The sequence below is a fragment of the Pantherophis guttatus genome, chromosome 15 (genome assembly GCF_059756535.1).
Source record: "Pantherophis guttatus breed Tessera chromosome 15, ASM5975653v1, whole genome shotgun sequence".
NCBI lineage: Eukaryota > Metazoa > Chordata > Lepidosauria > Squamata > Colubridae > Pantherophis > Pantherophis guttatus.
The window spans coordinates 10,875,452-10,897,760 of NC_142077.1; the positions used below are offsets into that span (position 1 = coordinate 10,875,452).

General features: G+C 46.1%; 1 protein-coding gene across 4 annotated transcripts in view; it reads right to left on the minus strand.

Moving 5' to 3' along the window:
* CAPZB (capping actin protein of muscle Z-line subunit beta) overlaps positions 1-22,309 on the minus strand; it is a 65,091-nt gene that overhangs the window by 38,483 nt on the left and 4,299 nt on the right. The window contains exon 1 of one of the 4 annotated variants that reach the window (XM_087879119.1): positions 19,121-19,420. The exons of 2 other annotated variants lie outside the window; for them this stretch is intronic. In XM_087879119.1, coding sequence (XP_087735245.1) covers positions 19,121-19,123 — 3 coding nt within the window. In that variant the 5' untranslated portion in view covers positions 19,124-19,420. Of the gene's footprint in view, positions 1-19,120; positions 19,421-22,309 lie in introns of those variants that run through there. One more of the 4 variants, XM_087879118.1, reaches the window with a different exon arrangement.

Genomic DNA, 22,309 nt, shown 5'->3' on the forward strand with positions numbered 1-22,309 from the left:
ACTCCAAGGCAAAGCCAGAAAGGGCAGATAAAATAATATGACAAAAAGAGATTTCCGCCGGGACCAAATTGCCTCTCGAGAAAGAAGACGACTTGTGTTTGACTTCACAACGCTCCTCCTCCTCCCAGACGGGGCTGGAATTTCCCCTCCCCTTCGGTGTCCAGAACACAAGGTGGATAAAAATCAATGTTTTGTTTTTTTTAAATAAAAAAAAATCATATTTTTAAAATAATTTAAATTGGATTTATTTTTTTAAAAAAAATTTCATCAAATTTATTTTAATAAAATGCTTTTGGAGTAAAAAAAAAAAAATCTATCCAAATATAGCTTTCTATTTAAGGTGCATTAATAATTTAGCTCCTGCAGCATGAAATGGAGCTTAGTTATGTCGCATGAAGCTGTATATTCTGCAACATTGGGACTGTCGGTGAGTCAACAGTGGGTTAGAGGAGGAGTTTCCTGCGGGACAGAGATGGCAGCTGCTATTTAAAAAAAAAAATTATGATTTACATCGAGTTGATTTAAAGCGGCTGGATTTAAATCAAAGCCACCCTGTCAGAACAGCTCAGCTGATAAAGATGCAAAAATAACGGAACGGGCTGCCTGCAGTACTGTTACTGTAAAGCACCATCCACTCTCAAGGCACCGTCCCTCATTAGCAAATGCTTTCCATATTTCCTGTTTCACAGCAGCCAAAAATGGCAGCCATCCACCACGTCTGGAGCCAAACTCTTCGGCAGACATTCTTCAGAGGTTACCCAGCCTCTGCAGGGCACCAAGTAGAGCTCCCCAGACAGACCACCGAATACCTCCATGGCAGAGAGAGAGGGTCCCCGTAGTTTATAGTCCCCGTCCCCGGTCCCCCCTAAACTAGTGATTTAAATCACTAGTAAAAAGGCTTGATTTAAATCAACTCGATTTAAATCATAATTTTTAAAGAGCAACCGTCATCTCTGCTACTCCTTTGACCCGCTGTTGACTCACCGATAGTCCCAGTGTTGCAGAATATACAGCCTCCTGCTACATAACTAAGCTCCATTTCATGCTGAATAAACTAAATTATTTATGTATCTTAAATAGAAAACTATCTCAGCGATAGATTTTTACCCCAAACGTTTTTTATTAAAATAAATTCAATAAAAATCAAAAAAATCTGATTTAAATCAAAAGATTTAAAGAGCCTTGGTAGTACAGTGGTCTAAGGCACCCTGTTATTAAGCTGGTTATTAAGACCAGCTGCCTGCAATTAATGCAAGTTCAAATCTCACCAGGCTCAAGGTTGACTCAGCCTTCCATCCTTTCTAAGGTAGGTAAATTAAAGACCCAGTTGTGGGGGCAATAAGCTGACTTTGTATGAATATACAAAAGTATGAAGGCTATTGCTTAGCGCATTGTAAGCCGCCCTGAGTCTCCGGAGAAGGGCGGCATATAAATCAAATTAAAAAAAAAAAATCCGATTTAAATCAAAAAAATCCTATTTTTTTTTATTTTTTTTTTTAAAAAATCATTGATTTTTATCCACCCTGGTCAGAATAGAGCTGAAGAGGCCTTGGAGGTCTTCTTAGATGAAGCAGGAAACCCTACAGTAGTGCCCAAAATAGTGGAAACCTTTTGGGAAAAGTGTATTTTTGAGGTTTGATGGCTAATAACACCACTTTTTGGGGGGGGGGGGAGTTTCAAGATAATCCTATTCCACTGCTGGATTTGGCCCGGGAATAACCCAGACCTTCACCCAATGGAAAATCTACGGAGCCGACTAAAGAAACTGGTTAGTCAGAAGCGACCCAGCAATAAAACCCAGTTAATAGAAGCCATCATTCCATCTTGGTTTCACATTAGAACAGCTGCAGAACTCAAAGACTTGGTTCGCTCCATGGGAAGACGTTGTTAAGGCCGTCATTCGTGCTAAAGGTTACCCAACGAAGGATTAACTGATGTGGTGATCATTTTTATATATCTAATTTTTTCTATGTGTTTCACTTTTCTTCTTTCTACTGTAACTGCTATTCTAATAGCAAATCCTTCATAAAAGTGATTGCATTACATTCCTGATTACCATATTTTTCGGAGTATAAGACGCACCTTTTTCCCCCCTAAAAGGGGGGTGAAAATTTAGGTGTGTCTTACACACCGAATGTAGCCCCGCCCACCCTCTGGCCTCTGCCTCGCAGCAGTTACCTCCTTGCAAGTAAACAGCAAGAAAAAACAGCTCCTTTCAGCTTCAGCACAGCCTCATTAGCACAAGTTGATAGGATGGGACTCCCAACTCTCAGCTGATTTGCTTCTCAGCTGTTTGCACAGGGCTCTGCTGCTTGCTGCCAAGAGGTAAATTGCTGGAGCAGATTTTTTTTTTTCCCTTGTGCTAATCAAGCTATGCTGAAAACGAAACTGAAAGTAAAGCAGGCTGTTTGTTTCCTGTTCATGTCTCCTTCTGCATCCTATTCAGGCAAGCAACCCCAGTTCAAAGCTGTGGCTCGAGGCACAAGTGCCAATCAGAGCTTGCCAGCGTAGACGTCAAGAAATATGCCCCCCCTCCCTCTGAACCCCCATCATCTGTGTGGGTGCCAAAAAAGGAGAATATTATCTGTCACTCAGGGTTGAAAGGAGGGTCTCGGTTGCACACGTTACATGACCCAAACTATGGGGTGCAGTGGTCAGAATGCAGTATTGCAGGTTAATTCTGCCCACTGCCAGCAGTTCGATCCTGACCGGCTCAAGGTGGACTTAAGTCTTCCATCCTTCCGAGGTGGGTAAAACCTAGATTGTTGGGGGCAATATATGCTGACTCTGTAAGCCGTTTATAGAGAGGGCTGTGAAGCACTGTGAAGCGGTACATAAGTCTAAATGCTATTGCTATTAAAGAGCCGTGGTGACACATTGGTTAGAATGCAGCGTTGCAGGCTAACTCTGCCGACTGCCAGCAGTTCGATCCTGACCGGCTCAAGGTGGACTCAGCCTTCCGTCCTTCTGAGGTTGGTAAAACGAGGACCCAGATTGTTGGGGGCAAGAGGCTGACTTTGTAAACCGCTTAGAGAGGGCTGTAAAGCACTGTAAAGCAATATATAATACATGCTATTCCTTCCTTCCTTCCTTCCTTCCTTCCTTCCTTCCTTCCTTCCTTCCTTCCTTCCTTCCTTTCCTTTCCTTTCCTTCCTTCCTTCCTTCCTTCCCTTCCCTTCCCTTCCCTTCCCTTCCCTTCCTTCCTTTCCTCCCTCCCTCCCTCCCTCCCTCCCTCCCTCCGGTTAGAATACAATATTGCAGGCTAACTCTGCCCACAGCCTGGAGTTTGATTTTGACCGACTGAAGGTTGATTCAGCCTTCCATCCTTCCGAGGTGGGTAAAATGAGGACCCAGATTGTTGGGGGCAAGAGGCTGACTCTGTAAACTGCTTAAAGAGGCTGTGAAGCACTGTGAAGCAGTATATAAGTCTAAATGCTACTGCTATTGCTCTCATCAGTGCTCAGGTAACTAGGTAACATTAACCAAGGTCGGAGAGCACCAAGGATCCTTCTATGAGAGGGATTTGAATTAGGGGATCCTGGAACCCGCCATGTCCTGACCATCCCTCTGCTTCCTCTCTCTCATCCCTTTGTCTTCCAGTTTCCCCCAGGTACAGGCAGTCCTCGACTTACAACGGTTCACTTAATGACAAAGTTACAACGGCACTGGAAAAAAAATGACTTGTGACTGTTTTTCACACGGTTGACCATTGCACGCGATTTACACACGGAACACTTGAGAACCGACTCATATTTATGTCCGGGGGGGGTCACGCGATCCCCTTTTTGCGACCGTCCGACAAGCAAAGCCGATGGGGAATCCGGATTCGCTTCGCCACCATGTGACTCGTTTCACAACTGCAGCGATTCACTCACACAAACGCGGCGGGGAAAGTCGCAACGTGGGAGAAAACTCACTTAGACAACAACCGTCCCGCTTAACAGCAGAAATCTTGGGCTTGAAATTGCAATCGTTAAGCTGAGGACTGCCTGTAAAATACTGTTTTACGTTGCCCCACAGAGATGCAGCTGTGGTAGCAAACACCAGAGAGGGCTGTTGCGTCCCGCTTCGCTTTATACATGCTGGATCAGGGGTGAAATGCTCCTGGTTCGGACTGGATCACCCGATCCGGTAACGATGGTGGGTGGTGGTTTGGAGAACCGGTAGCAAAAATCCCTGCCCCCCCACCCACCCAGCCCAGTTGAGCCGCACGATCATCAGAGGCTGTTTTTTTTAAACTTTTAAAAGCATTTTTTCTACAACCTCTTCCGACGAAAAAATGCTTTTAAAAGTAAAAAAAAAAAAAACCAGCCTCTGATGATCGCGCGGCTCAGCTGGGATCGTCGGACGCTTTTCAAAGCATTTTTTTTCTGCAACCTCTTGGCCGAAGAGGTGGTGAAAAAAAAAAGCTTCAAAAAGTCTCTGACGATCCCAGCTGAGTTGCCTGACCGGCAGAGGCTTTTCAAAGCATTAGAAAAAATGCTTTGAAAAGTTTTTTTTAAAAAAAGTTGGCCACGACCACCCAGTCACATTACCCCCACACACACCAAGCCATGCCCACAGAATCGGTAGTAACAAATTTTACAATTCACCCCTGTGCTGGATCTACCAGTTGTGATGTCAGGTGTTCCAACGCGGGGATCGTGGGAACGAACTGCCCCAGCAGGGCCAGCTGGAAAGGTTTTAGCGGGTTGGAAGAAGGGAAAGGATCGACTCACCAGCTGCTTCCTTCAGCATTTTGCTACAACTCAGGAACTGGGCTTAAACTGGAATTATTACCCATCTTTTCCAAGATTTACGTGCTGTCACCCTGGGCTGGATTCCAGGAACCGTCAAGAGCAATCAGGGAAATTTCGACACTGTCAATAGATCTTTTAAGAACCAGGCAAAAAGCACGAAAGCGTTCTTGCATCAAATGGCCCCAAGCTGGCGAATATTCTTTCTTCCCTGCCTCAGAGCCAAGCCCAGACCGAGATGCTTTTAAAAAGAAATGTCAGAAATTCGTATTTCTGGTTCCTTGGCTCCAAGTAGTATAGAAATGACAATCGTTAAAGACCAACTGAGTAACTGGCTGTCAAAGAGGCAAAAGAGAAGAAATGAGCAATGTTAAAGCTATTTTTTTTTTTTTTTGCTTTAATTTATATGCCGCCCTTCTCCGGAGACTCAGGGCGGCTTACAATGCATTAAGCAATAGCCTTCATACTTTTGTATATATTTATACAAAGTCAGCTTATTGCCCCCACAAACTGGGTCCTCATTTCACCTACCTTAGAAAGGATGGAAGGCTGAGTCAACCTTGAGCCTGGTGAGATTTGAACCTGCAGTAATTGCAAGCAGCAGATGTTAATAACAGTGCTTTAGTCCACTGTACTACAGGCTCTTTTATATTTTATATTTTGGTTTTGCTCGCAATTTCTTTTTTAAATATACTCACATTTTCTCCAAGCAAAAAGTTTGGATAAAAAGGTGGGAGATTTCAGGATCCCTTTTGGGGGAGGGGGAGGGAAATGAAAGGACCGTAAGGAAAAAAAAAAAACAGAGAGGAATTGTAAGCGTCTCTCTGATAACATTTGAATTGGAAATGCAATTTAAAACGACCTAACATTCGCGACGAGATATTAAGACTGAGTCGTACTAGTTACGGCAGTCGTGTTAAGACAAGAGAAAATGATTTTAAAAAATTAGACAAAAATTAGACAATCTTTCCCGCTCATAAGCTGTTTTATCTCCGAGCTTGAATCGCTTACCAATTCTTAACTTTTTTTTACTTTTTTTAAAGTGCAGTTTCGTGAGTCGGGAGTTTCATCTGTCAAAAACCAACTTAACTTGTTCTAAAAGACGGTACGGAGGCAAGGAAAATCTGGGCCATTTGTGGAAACGGGGGAAAAAAAAAAAAAAACAAGAGCAGCGGCTCTTTGCAGACCGACGCACAGTGGGGGCTTCTGATCCTAATTTGGGACTGATTTGCGTCTGGCAAACTTCCACCCAGCCCATCTTTGCTCCAGGAGCGGCAAGCAAAGTTCAAAATAAATCTTTTGTTGCCATTCCAGTCGCTCCGGGGACGGAGAGATCTGAAGTGTGGAGTTTTAACTGTGAACATTAGCCAAGATAAAGCATCTTTAATTTATTAAAGCATCTCCTGCAAAGATGTTTTTGGTGTTCGGCAAGGACCTCTCTGCACCGTCCTTTGTTTCGGCATAGCAGCGCAGCCGGCCGCCAGCCCCTCTCACGACGGGACCCACTTCTTTTCGGGGGCCTCCCACGGACACCGATCTGCCCCGTGGATTCCTTCAAAGGGAGGTCACTTACTATGCCGCCTGGAGAATGGAAACACCCCATCAAAATAACCAAAGTAGATCTTTCTTGTTAAGAGCCCATTAAGCTGTTCACGGAAGCCTCTGAAATTTCTAGTTTTGCGGGGATTTTTACAACAAGGGGCAGATCGGAAGAGGGTTCGAGGGGATGAACGTGAAAAAGCAGGCCCTGAAGGGTGAAGGGGATCCGTTGAGGAGGATCGGGGAAGGTGGGGGTGGATCTCCTACAGGCAGGGTCAGAAAACAGAAAGGTGTTTATATGAGAGGGGACATATGAAGAAGGGTTGCAGGAACTGGGTATGTCTAGTTTAATGAAAAGAAGGATTTAGGGGAGACATGACAGCAGTCTTCCAATATCTCAGGGGCTGCCCCAAAGAAGAGGGAGCCAAGCTATTCTCCAAAGCACCTGAAGGCAGGACAAGAAGCAATGGGTGGAAACTAAGCAAGGAGAGAAGCAACCTAAAACTAAGGAGAAATTTCCTGACAGTGAGGACAATTCATCAGTGGAACGACTTGCCCCCAGAAGTTGCGAATGTTTACAGATTACAGATTGACAGAGTTGGAAGTCAAGCTATTTTCCAAAGAACAAGAAACAACGGTTGGAAACTAAACAAAGAGAGAAGCAACCTGGAATTGAGGAGAAACTTCCTAACAGCGAGGACAGATAACCAGTGGAACAGTTTGCCACCGGAAGTTGTGGGTGTTTCATCACTGGAGGTTTTTAAGAAGAGACCGGACAGCCACTTGTCTGAAATGGGATAGGGCCGTGATGGCTAACCTCTTCTGGACCGAGGGCGCAAAGCGTGCGCGCCGAATGCGTGCGCCCATACCCAAACCCCCAAATTGCAATGCGTGCACGGCCCCTGCGCATGTGCCCCGCCCTCCGCAAAGTGTACGTGCCCCCCTCGCACACATCCCACCCACCCCCTGTATCCACACGCCCCCCCCCGCATGCACAGCAGAGACCAGAAGACCAGCTGGCTGGCGGGAGGAGCAGCAGAGCGGAACTGGGGCAATGGCTCATGTGCCATCAGAGACGGCACTGGGTGTCACCTCTGTCACGTGTGCCATTGGTTCGACATCCGGGATATAAGCAGAGGTTGGACTAGAAGACCTCCAAGGTCCCTTCCAACTCCTTTATTGTGTTAATAACTATTATTCTTCTATTATAATAACTCTTATTCTATTCTATTGCTTTCCTCCAAAGGGCAATCAGCACCTCGGAGAAATAGAGGGGTGGATGAAAAAACCCACGCTTTTCCCTTCAGTAACCCCCCCCCGCTCAGCCATTTTGAGAGCGTGCCCAAAACAGGCCCACATCTGACTGCCAAGACCACATAGATGGATGGCCTAGAAGTAAATTCTCATAGAGCAAGAAACATCCTTGAGGTATCAGCAGAGCCGGCCCAGAGGCCGTAAATTAGCTTAAACGGAAACATTCCCTTTAACCTCTCCTCTTAAAAAGTTCCCATTTTAGCTCGGTTTATTTCTCAGCCAGAGGTATCTTCCCCGCAGGAGAACAGTCTGAACAAAATATGCAGCCTTTTGACTCAGCAGCTGCGTCCTTCACACTAGTAGAGAAAGTGCTTAGGAACTCCGCGGAGAGAAAAGGCAACGAAAAGCACCTTAGCCACAAAAAAACTTTTAAAATGGTCCTTTAGTCATTTTGTTTTTTGCCTCCAAAAAAGAAGGGTGACTGGGCTAACATAAACCAGAAAGCCCCCTTACTGTGTTCAGAATAAATAGAATTTATCTTTTTTGCAAAATGTTAAAGACCGAAAACTGAGAACGAACGGAAGGAAGGAAGGAAGGAAAGCAATACAGGCTGCAGGACAGGCGTAAAAACATAGAGACTTCAAAATGAGAAGTGCCAACTCTACAGAAATTGCGTCTTTTCTTTATTTTCAGAAATTATTCTGGCTGGCTGCTCTACGAGCTGATGTTGCCGGGCAGAAAGCTGGATCACTTAAGTCAGGGGTCTCCAAATTTAGCAACTTTTAAGACTTGTGGACTTCAACTCCCAGAATTCCTCAACCAGCAAAGCTGAGGAATTCTGGGAGTTGAAGTCCACAAGCCTTAAAGTTGCCAAGTTTGGAGACCCCTGACTTAAAGGAAGGCTAAGACTGGAGCTGTCAGTATGGCAGTAACCTTAAAGGCTGCCCAGAGAATTCAATTTGGAAGGCAAGAAAAGAAAAAGTGCAACGTTAAAAAAAAAAAAGGATGAATGCTCGTGAGCCGATCAAATCTCAAGAGCTTCGCGCCCGTTTTTTTCTTCTTCAACTTAGGAGCATCGGTACCACTTTGCAAAGCTGCACCTGAGGAAGTGCCCAGGAAGACATTCTCCTCCCTGCAACAACCTCAACAAAACACAATCTTTTCTGGGCTTGTTGTGAAAGCCTCGTGCTTCTGAGGACACCTAACACAACACACAAGGAAAATATTTATTGCCAAAGCGGCCGCTTGAGCCTCTCTTTCCTCATTCATGGGGGGTGTTTGCGCAGGAGGAAGGCAAACTGTTCCTCAAATGACATTTCCTTGTAGGAAATTGCCCGGCAGGTTTAGGGCCAAATTTTTCCCCACCCTGATCTCTCAAATTTTCTAGATTCTATCGTATCTCAAGACTTAAAATGGACATCTAACATCAAAAACGTCATCAGAAAAGCACAACAGAGAATGTTCTTTCTGCGCCAACTCAGGAAGCTCAAACTGCCCAAGGAGCTGCTGATCCAGTTCTACAGAGGAATGATTGAGTCTGTCATCTGCACCCCCATAACTGTTGGGTTTGGCTCTGCAACCCAACAAGACAGACAGAGACTTCGGAGGAGAATTAGACCTGCAGAAAAAACAACGGCTACCAACCTACCTTCCATGGAGGACCTGTATAGTGCACGAGTCAAAAAGAGGGCTGGGAAAATATCTACAGACCCCTCGCATCCTGGACATAAACTGTTTCAACTCCTACCCTCAAAACAATGCTATAGAGCAGGGTGGATTTGATTTAAATCGAGTTGATTTAAATCACAATTTAAATCACTAGTAAAAAGGCTTGATTTAAATCAGCTCAATTTAAATCATAATTTTTAAAGAGCAACTGTCATCTCTGCTACTCTTTTGACCCGCTGTTGACTCACCGATAGTCCCAGTGTTGCAGAATATACAGCCTCCTGCTACATAACTAAGCTCCATTTCATGCTGAATAAACTAAATTATTTATGCATTTTAAATAAAAAACTATCTTATGATAGATTTTTACCCCAAAAGTTTATTAAAATAAATCCGATTTAAATCAAAAAATCCAATTTAAATCAAAAAAATCTGATTTTTTTTTTTAAAAAAAATCATTGATTTTTATCCACCCTGCTATAGAGCACTGCACACCAGAACTAGACACAAGGACAGTTTTTTCCCAAACGCCATCACTCTGCCAAACAAATAATTCCCTCAACACTGTCAAACTATTCACTAAGTCTGCACTACTATTCATCTTCTCATCGTTCCTATCACCCATCTCCTCCCACTTATGACTGTATGACTGTCACCTTGTTGCTTGTATTCTTACGGTTTATAGTTTCCTAATATGATTTGATTGCTTATTTGACTTATTGCTTATTGATTGCTTATTATGACTATCATTAAGTGTTGCACCTTTTGATTCTTGACAAATGTTATCTTGTCTTTTTGAGAGCGTATGCACCAAAGACAAATTCCTTGTGTGTCCAATCACACTTGGCCAATAAAGAATTCTAATTCTAATTCAAAGCAGGCGGGAGCTTGAATTTAGAGCTTGTTGTGAAGCTTGTTATTAAACATTACAAGCGAAGGTGCCATCTCTGCTTTAAAAGCGAAGTATTTTTTTTTATTTATATATTGGATTTCTACAGCTGCCTACAGTTGCCTATCTCAGTAAAAACGACTCCCAGTGGCTTTTTTTGCACAGGTTCCTGTGGCGAAGGAGAGCAGGGAGATGCGGAGCAGCTTCTGCAGGCAGCGAAGGGAGAAATTCTTCCGGGGTTTGGAGGAAAATTTCTCCCAGGGAGGTTTTCGGTGAAAATGTCAATTGCTGGCAAGTTGATTACAGATGCCTGTGGAGATTCTCAGTCATCCGGGTCCCAAAGGTGCTTTTTTTAAAAAATTTCAGGAGGCAACTGGACTTTCTGGTTTTTTTTCTTTGAAGACATTTCGCTTCTCAGCCAAGAAGCTTCTTCAGCTGTGACTGGATGGCGGGGAATCGAAGGATTGATATATATCAGGGGTCCTCAAACTACGGCCCGCCGAGGCCATTAATCTGGCCCATGTGGGGACCATGAGGCTACCCCGCCCACATTGCCCCACCTACCCGCCAACCCGCAGTCTGGAGGCCAAGGAGGCCAAAAATGGGACACAAACAGGCCTCCCCAGCCTCCAGAGAGAGGGAGGGAGGGAGGGAAAGACACACACACACAAACAAAAGTCCCTCTCACACACACACACACACACACCCCAAGGCAGCCACATCCCTTCACTAACCTGCTTTCCACCCCCAGGAGCATAACAAATTAAAAGTTTAATTTGTGTGTATTGTTTAATGGACTGCTAAATTGGCCACGCCCACCGCAGTCACATGCCCACCTAGCCACACCCACCCAGCTGGTCCAGCCCCCCCAACAGCCTGAGGGACCATGAATTGGCCCCGTTTAAAAAGTTTGAGGACCCCTGATATATATGAAGAAGCGAAATAGGGATGAGAAGCGAAACATCTTGAAAGAAAAAACAGAAAACAAGAAAGTCCAGTGAAAATGCACCTTTGGGACAAGTTTATTACAGGTTAGTCCTCACCATATGACCACAATTGAACCCAACATTTCTGTCGTTAAGTGAGACACTGGTTAAGGGAGACATGCCCCGCTTTACGACTTTTCTTGCCACCGTCGTTAAGCGAATCACCGCGGTCGTTAAATTAGTAACCCGGATGTTAAGCGAATCTGGCTTCCCCCATGGACTTTGCTTGTTGGAAAGTCACAAAAGGGGATCATGCAACACCCCCCCCCGGACACTGCGACAGTCGTAAATACGAACCAGTTGCCCAGCGCCTGAATTTTAATCACGTGACCCTAGGGATGCGGCAAAGGCTGGAACTGTGAAAAAATGGTCCCAAGTCACTATTTTCAGTGCCGTCATAACTTTGAACAGTCACTAAACGAGCTGTGGTCATCCAAGAACCACCTGTATTTGCAGAGTCTCTCCCAGTCAGCTAGCATTCTGGAGTTATACTGAGATCGAGATTCTGGTTCCACCTAAATTTATTACCGTTTCCCCAAAATAGGACCCAACCGAAAATAAGCCCTAGTGTGATTTTTCAGGATGCTTGTAATATAAGCCCTACTCCAAAAATAAGTCCCAGTTAAGATTGTCAGCAGACAGAGGCATTTAGTACTGTATTTCCTCCCCCCCCAAAAAATAAGACCAAACTGGAAAATAAGCCATAATGCAGCTTTTGGAACAAAAATTAATATAAGACCCGGTCTTATTTTGGGGAAAACATGCTGCTGGAGCCTGAATTTCTCCTATGGCTAAGCCGGTCTCTTGCTTTCCTCCCCTCCCATTGAGGCCTGAAATTGTTATTTCTTGCTCCAGAGGTCCCGCAAAAGCAGAACTACAAAACCACACAGTCCTCCGAAGGCTATTTCTGCTAGGCGCTGGGGCAAAAAATAAACCGGAGGGGAAAAAAGCAGATAAGGAGAGATCGGTTTCAACTCCATAACCCCCTCGTCCAAAAAAGAAAGGGCGGGTGGGGGGGGTGGAAGCAGGAGGACAGGACAACAGATACTCTGGAACATTATCAGGGAAGATTTATTTACAGCTTTTCTGCTGGCCTGAGCAGTTTCTATACTGGAAGGAGGAAGTGCAGGCGGGCAGTCCAGTAAGGACTGTCCTCGGCTCCTTATCCTGCGATCCCTTCTGAGGGGTATCCTGCATCAGGTCTCTTGTATAGGCTCAGAGGCACCTCTTTCTCCAATTCTGTTTGGTCTTGGAGCGTCTGACGTCACAGCAAAACAAGCGAGCGGGAAAAGCTGGCCATCTCGTGTCCCTGTTCTGCCTGCTGCTCCTTACGAAAAAAAACCCAGGCTCCCCAGCTTTTAAAAGCCCAGATTTTTGCAGGTACGGTCATCTCCAGGTCCTGGAGTTTCCCGCCATGGGCAAGGAGGTGCAAGGGAGCCACGGGGATGATTCAGGACTCGGTTGCAATGCCCCACCCTAGAGTCCTCAAGGAAGTGGCGGCTTCCAAACCAGAGAATGAGGAAGCTTAGCAGAGGAGCCCTTGCAAAGGGAGGGAGGGAGGGGAAAAAAGTACGGAAAACAAGTGAAGGAAAGCAGAGAAGCCATTCCCCTGCCTATTTTTAGTAGGATTGAAATGCGTGCTTAATTTTCAAGTGGCTATCAGGGTGTCAACCTTTTAATGGCTACCAGCAGGGGAGGGCTAACTGGACAGCGGCTTTACACTGGCTGCAACCTCTAGCTTAATTAGCACCCTCAAAATCTTCATGAAAGCCCCCCCCCTAAGGAGGAACCAGGAGAGACCACCTCTAAGTACAAAGGCCACAGAGGAGCAATAAACACGGGCCTTTGAAGGGTGAATTTAGACCTCAGATTCAGTTTCTTGGGGGGGAAATTGAACTTGGGGGCTCTTTATGAATTGTTCTTGTGGCTAAAGGTTAACCATCTTTTCCGACATCAGAGAAGCCTTCTGATTTATCTCAGCTTTTTTATAGTTCAGGGACGGAATTTGTTGGGTTAGCCCCCCTCCCTGTAAGTTATGGGAAGGGAGGGCTGCAAGACAGGCCTCGGGGTGCTCTCGGGTCAACCTTGGTGGGTTTTTTTATACCCTGTTTCCCCCGAAAATAAGACCCAACCAGAAAATAAGTCTTAGCATCATTTTTCAGGATGCTCGTAATATAAGCCCTAGCCCCCAAAATAAGCCCCCGTTAAGATTGTCAGTCAGATGGGTGCATTTAGTACCTTATTTCCCCCCCAAAATAAGACCTAACCAGAAAATAAGCCCTAATGTGTCTTTTGGAGCAAAAATTGATATAAGACCCGGTCTTATTTTCAGGGAAACACGGTAATGGCAGTTTAAAACCGCTAGCAAAGAAACAACCGCAGAGTTCAACGGTGATTACACACCAAACAAGGAGTCGTGGACGAACCAGCATTTCTAACCGTGTGGATGCTTTAAGGGTTCAGAGCTCAGGGATTTTACTGATGCTCTACTTCAGGTACCACTCAACAGAACACCAAGATAACTGAGCCAAGCCCATTAACATCATAAAGCATTCTCCATCAGTTCAGGCTGGGGTACCAGCAACAGCTTCCCCTAAATCGACAGAAATTGATGCCTGCATCCATGTGAGCCCATCTACCATAAGATTGACCTGAGTGGGTGGTTTCCTTTCTGTAGCCTGAATGGGGTAGGGACAAAAATTTGGGGAGCTTTGATAATGGAGCGGACGATTCGGATGGGGGGGGTGGTTGTATCACTGATGAAATCCTACCGGTTTGCACCAGTTCGAGCAAACTGGTAGTAAACAAAACCTACCAACTGGTATTACTGACGATCAGCTGTGCCGCGCAATTTATATTCGCTAGAAAGCAGGAAATCCTTTCTAGCGAATCTAAATTGCGCGGCACAGCTGTTCCCCCTCGCTGTTCTACTTACCTTCAAATGTCTCCTTTTTTCCATGCGAAGTGCGCACTTGGTGTGCACTGTGCATGCGTGCGCTGCATGCGTTTGGTGTGCAATGCGCATGCACACATGCAGCGTGCATTTTTTTTAAAAAATTGATTTATATGCCGCCCTTCTCCAGGGACTCAGGGCGGCTTACAATGCGTTAAGCAATAGCCTTCATACTTTTGTATATTTATCCAAAGTCAGCTTATTGCCCCCACAAACTGGGTCCTCATTTTACCTACCTTAGAAAGGATGGAAGGCTGAGTCAACCTTGAGCCTGGTGAGATTCAAACTCACAGTAATTGCAGACAGCTGGTGTTAATCACAATGCTATCAGTCTGCTGAGCCACCAGGCCCTTGGTGCACACTGCGCATGGGTGCATATAGCATGCATTTGGTGTGCACTGCACATGTGTGTGCATAGCGTGCATCTGGAACACACTGCACATGTGTGCACTTCTGGTGTACACTGCACATGCCTGGGTAACGAACTGGTGGCAACCCACGGAGGATTTCACGAGGATTTCATACACAAGGTACAAAGCCAAGCCATGTAAATACTGAAAAGCAGCCATTTCATTTTTTAAATCTCCTGGGCCCTCTTGCCCTCCAACAGGTGCCCCTTTTAGAACCTGCGCCTCAACTTTTTATTTTAAAAAATCCAACGTTGCCCTCAACCCCGCAGAAACTGGTTATGCTTGCAGTTGCTTCCTGGTCCTCAAAACATTTCGGATCAAGTAGGCTTAACACCTCTTCAGTAGGAAGGTCTTTCTAAATGCCTCTTCGGGTGCCCGCTGTTCTACCCGCAGAGTACGCACGCAAAGAGCATTTTTCTTCCCTTGACTTTTTAATTCATTAAACCCTTTTTTTTTAATGCAGAAACTTGGCCGAGCGAGGAAAAAACAGGCCTTTTAAAAGACAAACCCTCGTGGGCAAGGGAAACAGGAAGGAGACCGGGGCTTAAGCAAGGGCTGTCAGCACAAAATATCCCCCCCCTCACCCCACTCCTTTTGCCGCCGTTCAAGGCCTGTCCCTTGGAAACCACGCCCCACTTCTGCTGCTGGCTCTGCCCCACAATTGCTAAGTCAGCTTGTTGGAAGAGAAGTGGCACTTCACCTCCGCTTCCAAAAGGAGCAAGTACAGTACCACAAGTGCTCTAAAAATAGAGCAGCCCTATACCTTATGGTTATGTTTTGTGCTCAGCAAGAGTGGCTATGTTACTGCGACTAAAAATGCACACCAGGCAGTGGGTCATGCCTGAACCTTAATGTGCTTTGTGTTTTTTTTGTGGGGGAAGCTAGGCTAATTTTCCCACCAGCATTGTACAGCCTAATGCACAAAACAAGGAAAGAGCCTCTGTGCCACCCTATTACGCCTCCGGGAAGGAGAAATAACCATCTTCTCAACCACTCAGAAGGAAAGAAACCCTGCTCCATTTGAGGCACGCTTAATTGGCATAGTGGTTAAGCAATCCCTCCTTCGCAAGCAAAACAGAAATTAAACGGGCCATCTGAAGTCAGCGGTTCTCAGAGTGCCAGCCACTAAGGAACGAACAAGCAAACAAAAGCCTGACCAGAGGGCACGGAAAGGAAATTAAGATGGGTAAGGCCTCTAATGAAGAACAGCTTGGCCCAGGAGGCACGACGGGTGCTTCTAGGCTTCTGGGTTGAAGTCATCACGTAACTTCAAGAAACACTTGGAAAAGTAAGCCATGGGTTTGAAGGGATCTGATGGTTTGACCAAAAGCAAACTTGTAATCCTAGACAGCTAGGTTTGTTTCGATTCAGGCTGCCGCAACAGACGTTCTGTGGTTTTTCTGTTAATATGCTTCCAGATTCTTTTATCAACTCTTTTGTTCACCGGTAGCGTTAAAAAGGGTTGTGCGGTAATTGCTACCGTCCTAACACAACGGCGTGCCCCTGCTACACTTAGCAGCGACCTACCTACAAGCCAGTGTAAAGAGAACTTGTGGGTAAGTCTGTGAAACCAAAGAAGCGCATCGTTGCGATACGGGTACCCAAGGCTTGCAAATTCTACAAGCGTCAAAACACATTTCCGATTGGTTCTGGAACATGCATGCCATGTCCTCACTCTGAGGATTTGTGACTTACGTGCCCCTCCCAGAAAAATCAAGTTAACTGGAAGAACAATTCCATTCAGCACAAGGCTGTTCAAGCTTTAACTGTCAGTGGAAACGTTTTTTTTTTAAAAAAATTGGAGCACTTCCTGTTGTGGCGGCCATTAATTAAGGGAACTGCCCCAGGCAAGCAGCATTTCATTCTGGGCATGCGAGCTGGAGAGATCTGCATTGGACTGACTCATAAGGTTGGGTGGCAAGCTGATACGGTTCCGTACTGATCAATGTTTTGGGAACCCGTTGGGTAACCTGTTGCAGCAGGCCCAAATCCCCTTTGAAAGATGCACCACGTCAGCTGAAAGGCGTTGGGTGCTTCTGCGAGTACACAGGCCAGAGTGACAACTCCACCTATATGATTTAATGACTCATCTTGTGCCTCCACACTCTAAGTGTGTCCCGCAAACTGCAAAAGGATACTTTCTCTTTCATTGAACAAACCGACACACTCGAAATCAGGCCAATGCCTTCCCCACACCAATTTCCAACTGCTGAAGTCGTTAAGGCCGCTGGCATGAAGAACCTACCTTCTCCCAACAGGAGAGCCGTTTAAGATGCAGAATCTTACTTCACAATAGAATCTCAGAGCCATCAAGTCCAACCCGTTGCCTACTAGAGAAATATCTACCTTAGAAGCCTGCTCAATTAATTGTTTCTTCGCTTCCACAAGAGACCCCTTTTCACAATTACCCCTGTGATGAGAGACCGCCTTCCCCTTCCCAGCAATATCCAGACCTCATCTTCTCACACTGCATATTGTATCCCCATTATAGGCTGTCTCTCATCGGCTGCACTTCACAGCGATGCCCCAACTCAAGCAGACAAAGACGAATACATCGTGCCCTTTGGCACTCCAGCCACTGGTACCACAGAAGCCGACTCAACAGAAGAATACAAGCATCCCGTTTAGTCTCCCCAAAGCCTTTTTTTCTTGAGAAACTGAGGGGTTTATTCCCTGTATAGGCTATTATTTCTCTTCTGGAGAAAAAAAAAAAAGGAATAAGAGAAAAATATGTATCATCTTCACAGCACGACTACCTTGTCCTCTCTGCCCAGACATTTTTGATACCCCTCCCCTTTCTTCTCCACCACCACCATCACCCCTAAGCTCCAACAATTATGGGGAGGGAGGGGTGATCTCTCAAACTCAGCCTCTTGACTTCCTCCAGATCTGCCATGTATGTATCTCTAAATTTTATCCATTGTTATCATTCCTGAAAAATTTACAATCTAGACTTACATTTGGAGCAGCAGAGAAAGATAAGCAATTGTTATTTTGGAAATCTGGGCGGGCCTTGCTTTCACCTCTCGATCCTCGTTCTTTCTTTACTCCACCCAGCCAGAATATAACTCCTTTGCTCCACCACTCAAAATATAACGAAGGAAAGAAACGTAGGCATTTTTTTTCTCTCCGGCCCACAATTCCATGTCTGTTGCTCCCCTACTTTCATCGTCAGTCGATTCGCCCATCTTTCCTCTGCTCCCCATCACTATCAGCCTCTGCAAATGAAATTACCTCACAATTGCTGATTATGTCAAGCCCCTGAGGTGCATATGGGGGGGGGGAGCATCACAGTAATGTCTCTTGTGTACCAAGACCCTCATCTCTCTGTAACTTATTCTCTCAGGCCAGCCGGCTATAATTACAGGTCTTCCTCAACTGCGTGTCAGAAATAAACCTTAACATCCTGCCAAGCACAGCTCCTCTGCTTAAGATAGCTCCAATTTAACATATTAGCTCTTGGGGGGGGGGAAGGAAGGAAGGAAGGAAGGAAGGAAGGAGGAAGGAGAGGGAAGGAAGGAAAGAGGGAAGGAGAGGGGGGAGGAAGGAAGGAAGGAAGAAGAGGGAAGGAAGGAAAGAGGGAAGGGGGGGAAAGGAAGGAGAGGGGAGAGGAAGGAAGGAGGGAAGGAGAGGGAAGGAAGGAGGGAAGGAGAGGGGAAGGAAGGAAGGAGGGAAGGAGAGGGGAGAGGAAGGAAGAAGAGGGAAGGAAGGAAGCAGGGGAGAGGAAGGAAGGAAGAAGAGGGAAGGAAGGAAGGAGGGAAGGAGAGAGGAAGGAAGGAAAGGAAGGAGAGGGAAGGAAGGAGGGAAGGAGAGGGGAAGGAAGGAAGGAGGGAAGGAGAGGGGAGAGGAAGGAAGGAAGAAGAGGGAAGGAAGGAAGGAGGGAAGGAGAGGGGAGAGGAAGGAAGAAGAGGGAAGGAAGGAAGGAGAGGGAAAGGAAGGAAGAAGAGGGAAGGAGAGGGGGAGGAAGGAAGGAAAGGAAGAAGGAAGGAAAGGAAGCACATATCAGGGAGGGAGGGGTTTTCATAATCCTAAATTCTCCCCTCCCCCCCACTAAGGGCAAGAGAGAGGGAGGGAGGGAGGGAGGCTCTCGGGGACTACTGTCAAGCCTGCCAGCCCAGCCAGAGAGAGAGAGGGCCCAACAGCAAAGAAAGGCGGGAGCTTCGACTGAAGCCCTCCGCATGGCAAAGGAGAGTGCTTGCTGCTCCCTTCCTGGTCGTCGTCGCCGCCGTCGTCCTCCCCTCCCCTCAAGCCCTTCCTCTTCCTTCCCCCAACCCCGGCCCAGACCGGCCCCACAGCCCCCCTCCCTCCCCTCCCCTCCCCAAGAACCTCAAACTGTCAGGGACTCTCCCATAAGACCCAGCTGGGCTATGAAGACCCTCCCCCCCCAATTCCATCCCCCCACCATTACATAGACACCACAGATGGGGGGGCATTTAGGGCAGCCCCCTCCCTCCCCCCCACATGCAGGACTCATTCCCCCCCACCTGGCTGGGAAGGATGGGGCTTGTAGTCCCCAGTCCATGCGGACCCCTCCCTCCCTTCCACCTCCCTCAGACGCCCCTTAAGCGAGGAAGCGCCCCCTACTGGCGGAGGCGGTTCCCTTTCCCCTCACGCTCCCCCCTCACACACGCAGCCCCCCCCCCCACTTCTCCGAGGCCCTGACAGCCTCGCGGCTTCCCCCTCACCATGATGCCTCCCTGTAGGGCCGAGCCCTCCTCAGCACCAGGAGCGGAAACGGCGCCGACGGCGACGGCAACGACTCCGGGTCCCCTCCGTCCGAGCTCTGAGCTAGGCCGCAGGCCGCCCTCCTCCACCTCCGCCGCCTCCTCCCTTTTTTTTTTTTTTTTATTCCGCCACTTCCGCCGTTGCCTAGCAGTTGCACATCCGGGTCAGCCAGCGCGCGCGCGCGCGCACTAGAAGGGAGGGACGCGCGCGGGGAGAGGCGCCCCGCCCATTGTTCCTTTTCCTCCTCCACCTCCCCTTTTTGCGAGCCACCCCCGAGCCAATCAGAAGGCCGCTCGCCGGGCATCGCCAAGTATGGAGCGGGAGGCCAAGCCGCGCCTGCGCGCTCGGGGGAGGAGGGCGGTGGGAAAGACCATCGGCGTGCAGAGGGGGGGATTGGGGTTGTGTATGTGTGCGCGCGCGCGCGCCGGAGGACGGGAGAGACCATCTGCGTACGGAAGACGGGGGAGCGTGAGAAGAAAAGTTATGAATTGGGAATTCTAAGTGGAACCATCCCGCCGCTCTCCCTCTTCCAGAAGCGGGACTACAGTTCCCATGCGCCAGCCTTACGCTTCTTGGCTACCCATCAGCTGCAAAAAAACAGAAAATGGGTTTCTCCCTGCCCCCCCCCAAAAAAACAACAACTGTAGAGCGCTTTCTCCCACTTGAAGGTGTGTGTGGACTTCGACTCCCAGAATTCCCCAGCCAGCCAAGCTGGCTGGGGAATTCTGGGAGTCGAAGTCCACACACGCCTTCAAATGGGCCGAGAAGCCTGCTGCAAGAGTGAAGGGCATGCCCCCCAAATGAAGGCCCCTTTTGGGGCGATCACGCCAAACAAAGCATAACCTGCACTTGAGATGGGGTAGGGGACCCCCCCCTTCACATGCTCTGCTGGCCTCAGCTCTTCTGCCAGACGGAAACCCGCTGCCCTAAGACAACACAACAAAAGACACTCTACACACGCACAAGGAAAATGGAAGGGGAAACCAGTTGCAAATTCCTGAGGGAACCGTTTTCCTCTTTTCCATCAAATGCACAGGAGAGCAGGGAATTCAGGGTGATCCCCAGTACCCCAAATTCACTTTTTGCGACGAATAGAATAGAATAGAATAGAATAGAATAGAATAGAAAATATGAAGTAGAATAGAATAGCATAGAATAGAATAGAATAATTAGAATAGAATAGAAGAATTAGAAGAATAGAATAGAAAATATGAAATAGAATAGAATAGAAAATATGAAATAGAATACAATAGAAAATATGAAGTAAAATAGAATAGAATAGAATAGAATAGAATAATTAGAATAGAATAATTAGAAGAATAGAATAGAATAGAATAATTAGAATAGAATAGAATAGAATAGAAAATATGAAGTAGAATAGAATAGAAAATATGAAGTAGAATAGAATAGAAAATATGAAGTAAAATAGAATAGAATAGAAAATATGAAGTAGAATAGAATAGCATAGAATAGAATAGAAGAATTAGAATAGAATAGAAGAATTAGAAGAATAGAATAGAAAATATGAAATAGAATAGAATAGAAAATATGAAATAGAATACAATAGAATAGAATAGAAAATATGAAGTAAAATAGAATACAATAGAATAGAATAATTAGAATAGAATAATTAGAAGAATAGAATAGAATAGAATAATTAGAATAGAATAGAATAGAAAATATGAAGTAGAATAGAATAGAAAATATAAAATAGAATACAATAGAATAGAATAGAAAATATGAAGTAAAATAGAATATCATAGAATAGAATAGAATAATTAGAATAGAATAGAATAATTAGAAGAATAGAATAGAATAGAATAGAATAGAATAGAATAGAATAGAAAATACAGAATGGAATAGAATATAGGATAGGATAGGATAGGATAGGATAGGATAGGATAGGATAGGATAGGATAGGATAGAATAGAATAGAATAGAATAGAATAGAATAGAATCCTGTATTGGCCAAGTGTGATTGGACACACAAGGAATTTGTCTTTGGTGCAGATCCTCTCAGTGTACATAAAAAGACAAGATACGTTCATCAAGAATCATAAGGTGCAACACTTAATGATAGTCACTTAATGACATCTCCCTTATGGAGACCCTACAGAAAATAGGTCTCGGTCCATCGGTCGCCGATCTTCGGCTTTCTGCCCAAGCTTCTTATTTCACTCCTTCCTGGAGCTGATGCGTTTGTTACGTTTGAATTTTCCTAATAGCCAGAATTCCCGGCCCGAGGGTTCTTTCTAACAGGTGGTCCTCGACTTAACAACAGCTCGTTTAGCGACCGTTCAAAAGTGACCAAGGAAAAAATGACTTAAAATGACTGCTGTTCCACACTTAACAACCGTTGTAGCTTTCCCACGGTCGCAGGATCAAAATTCGGACACTTGGCAACTTGACTCATATTTATGACCGTTGCTGTTGTCCCAAGGTCATGGGATCCCTTTTGGCAAACTTATTACAAGCCAAGTCAGTAGGGAAGCCGGATTCACTTAACAACCGGGATACTAACTTAACAACTGCAGTGGTTTGCTTAACCAGAAACACAAGAAAAGTGGTAAAATGTGTTGTGACCTAGGCTCACTTAGTCATTACAAGACACAATTAGTCCCAAACAAACCTATTTTATTGTAACAGCTGAGAATTACTTCATTCCCAGCTTAGTCCAAATTAATTGCAAAACAAGCCCTAGAAGAAGTCCTTAGAGTTTATCGCAAACCTTTATCTTCTTTGGCACCCTGCCAAAGGCCTTACTTGGCAAAGCCCCACAAAGTTCAGAAACAAGAGACGCCGACTGGAAACAGATTTAGCAACGTAGCTTTCCTACAAAGAGCCCAAGAGCCTTTGCTGCTCTTTTAAGCCTTATGGGAGGGGACAATCATCTCCTGGCCTTACTCCCGAGTCGTCCTTTTTGCTTTACTGCTCTTGCCTTCTAGCAGCTCTGTGCATGAGTCCACTAGAAACAGGCTCCTCCTGTTCCTCTGCCTCTCTGCTATCCGCCTCTGGAGGCTCCGGAGTCCGCGCATCGTTCCCATATGGCCCTGACCTCATCTCTGCCTCCAACACAGAGCCCTTGTCTGGGCTTTCCCCAGACTCCAGGACTGGCCCATGTTCCTCCCCAGCCTCCTCACAGTCCGACT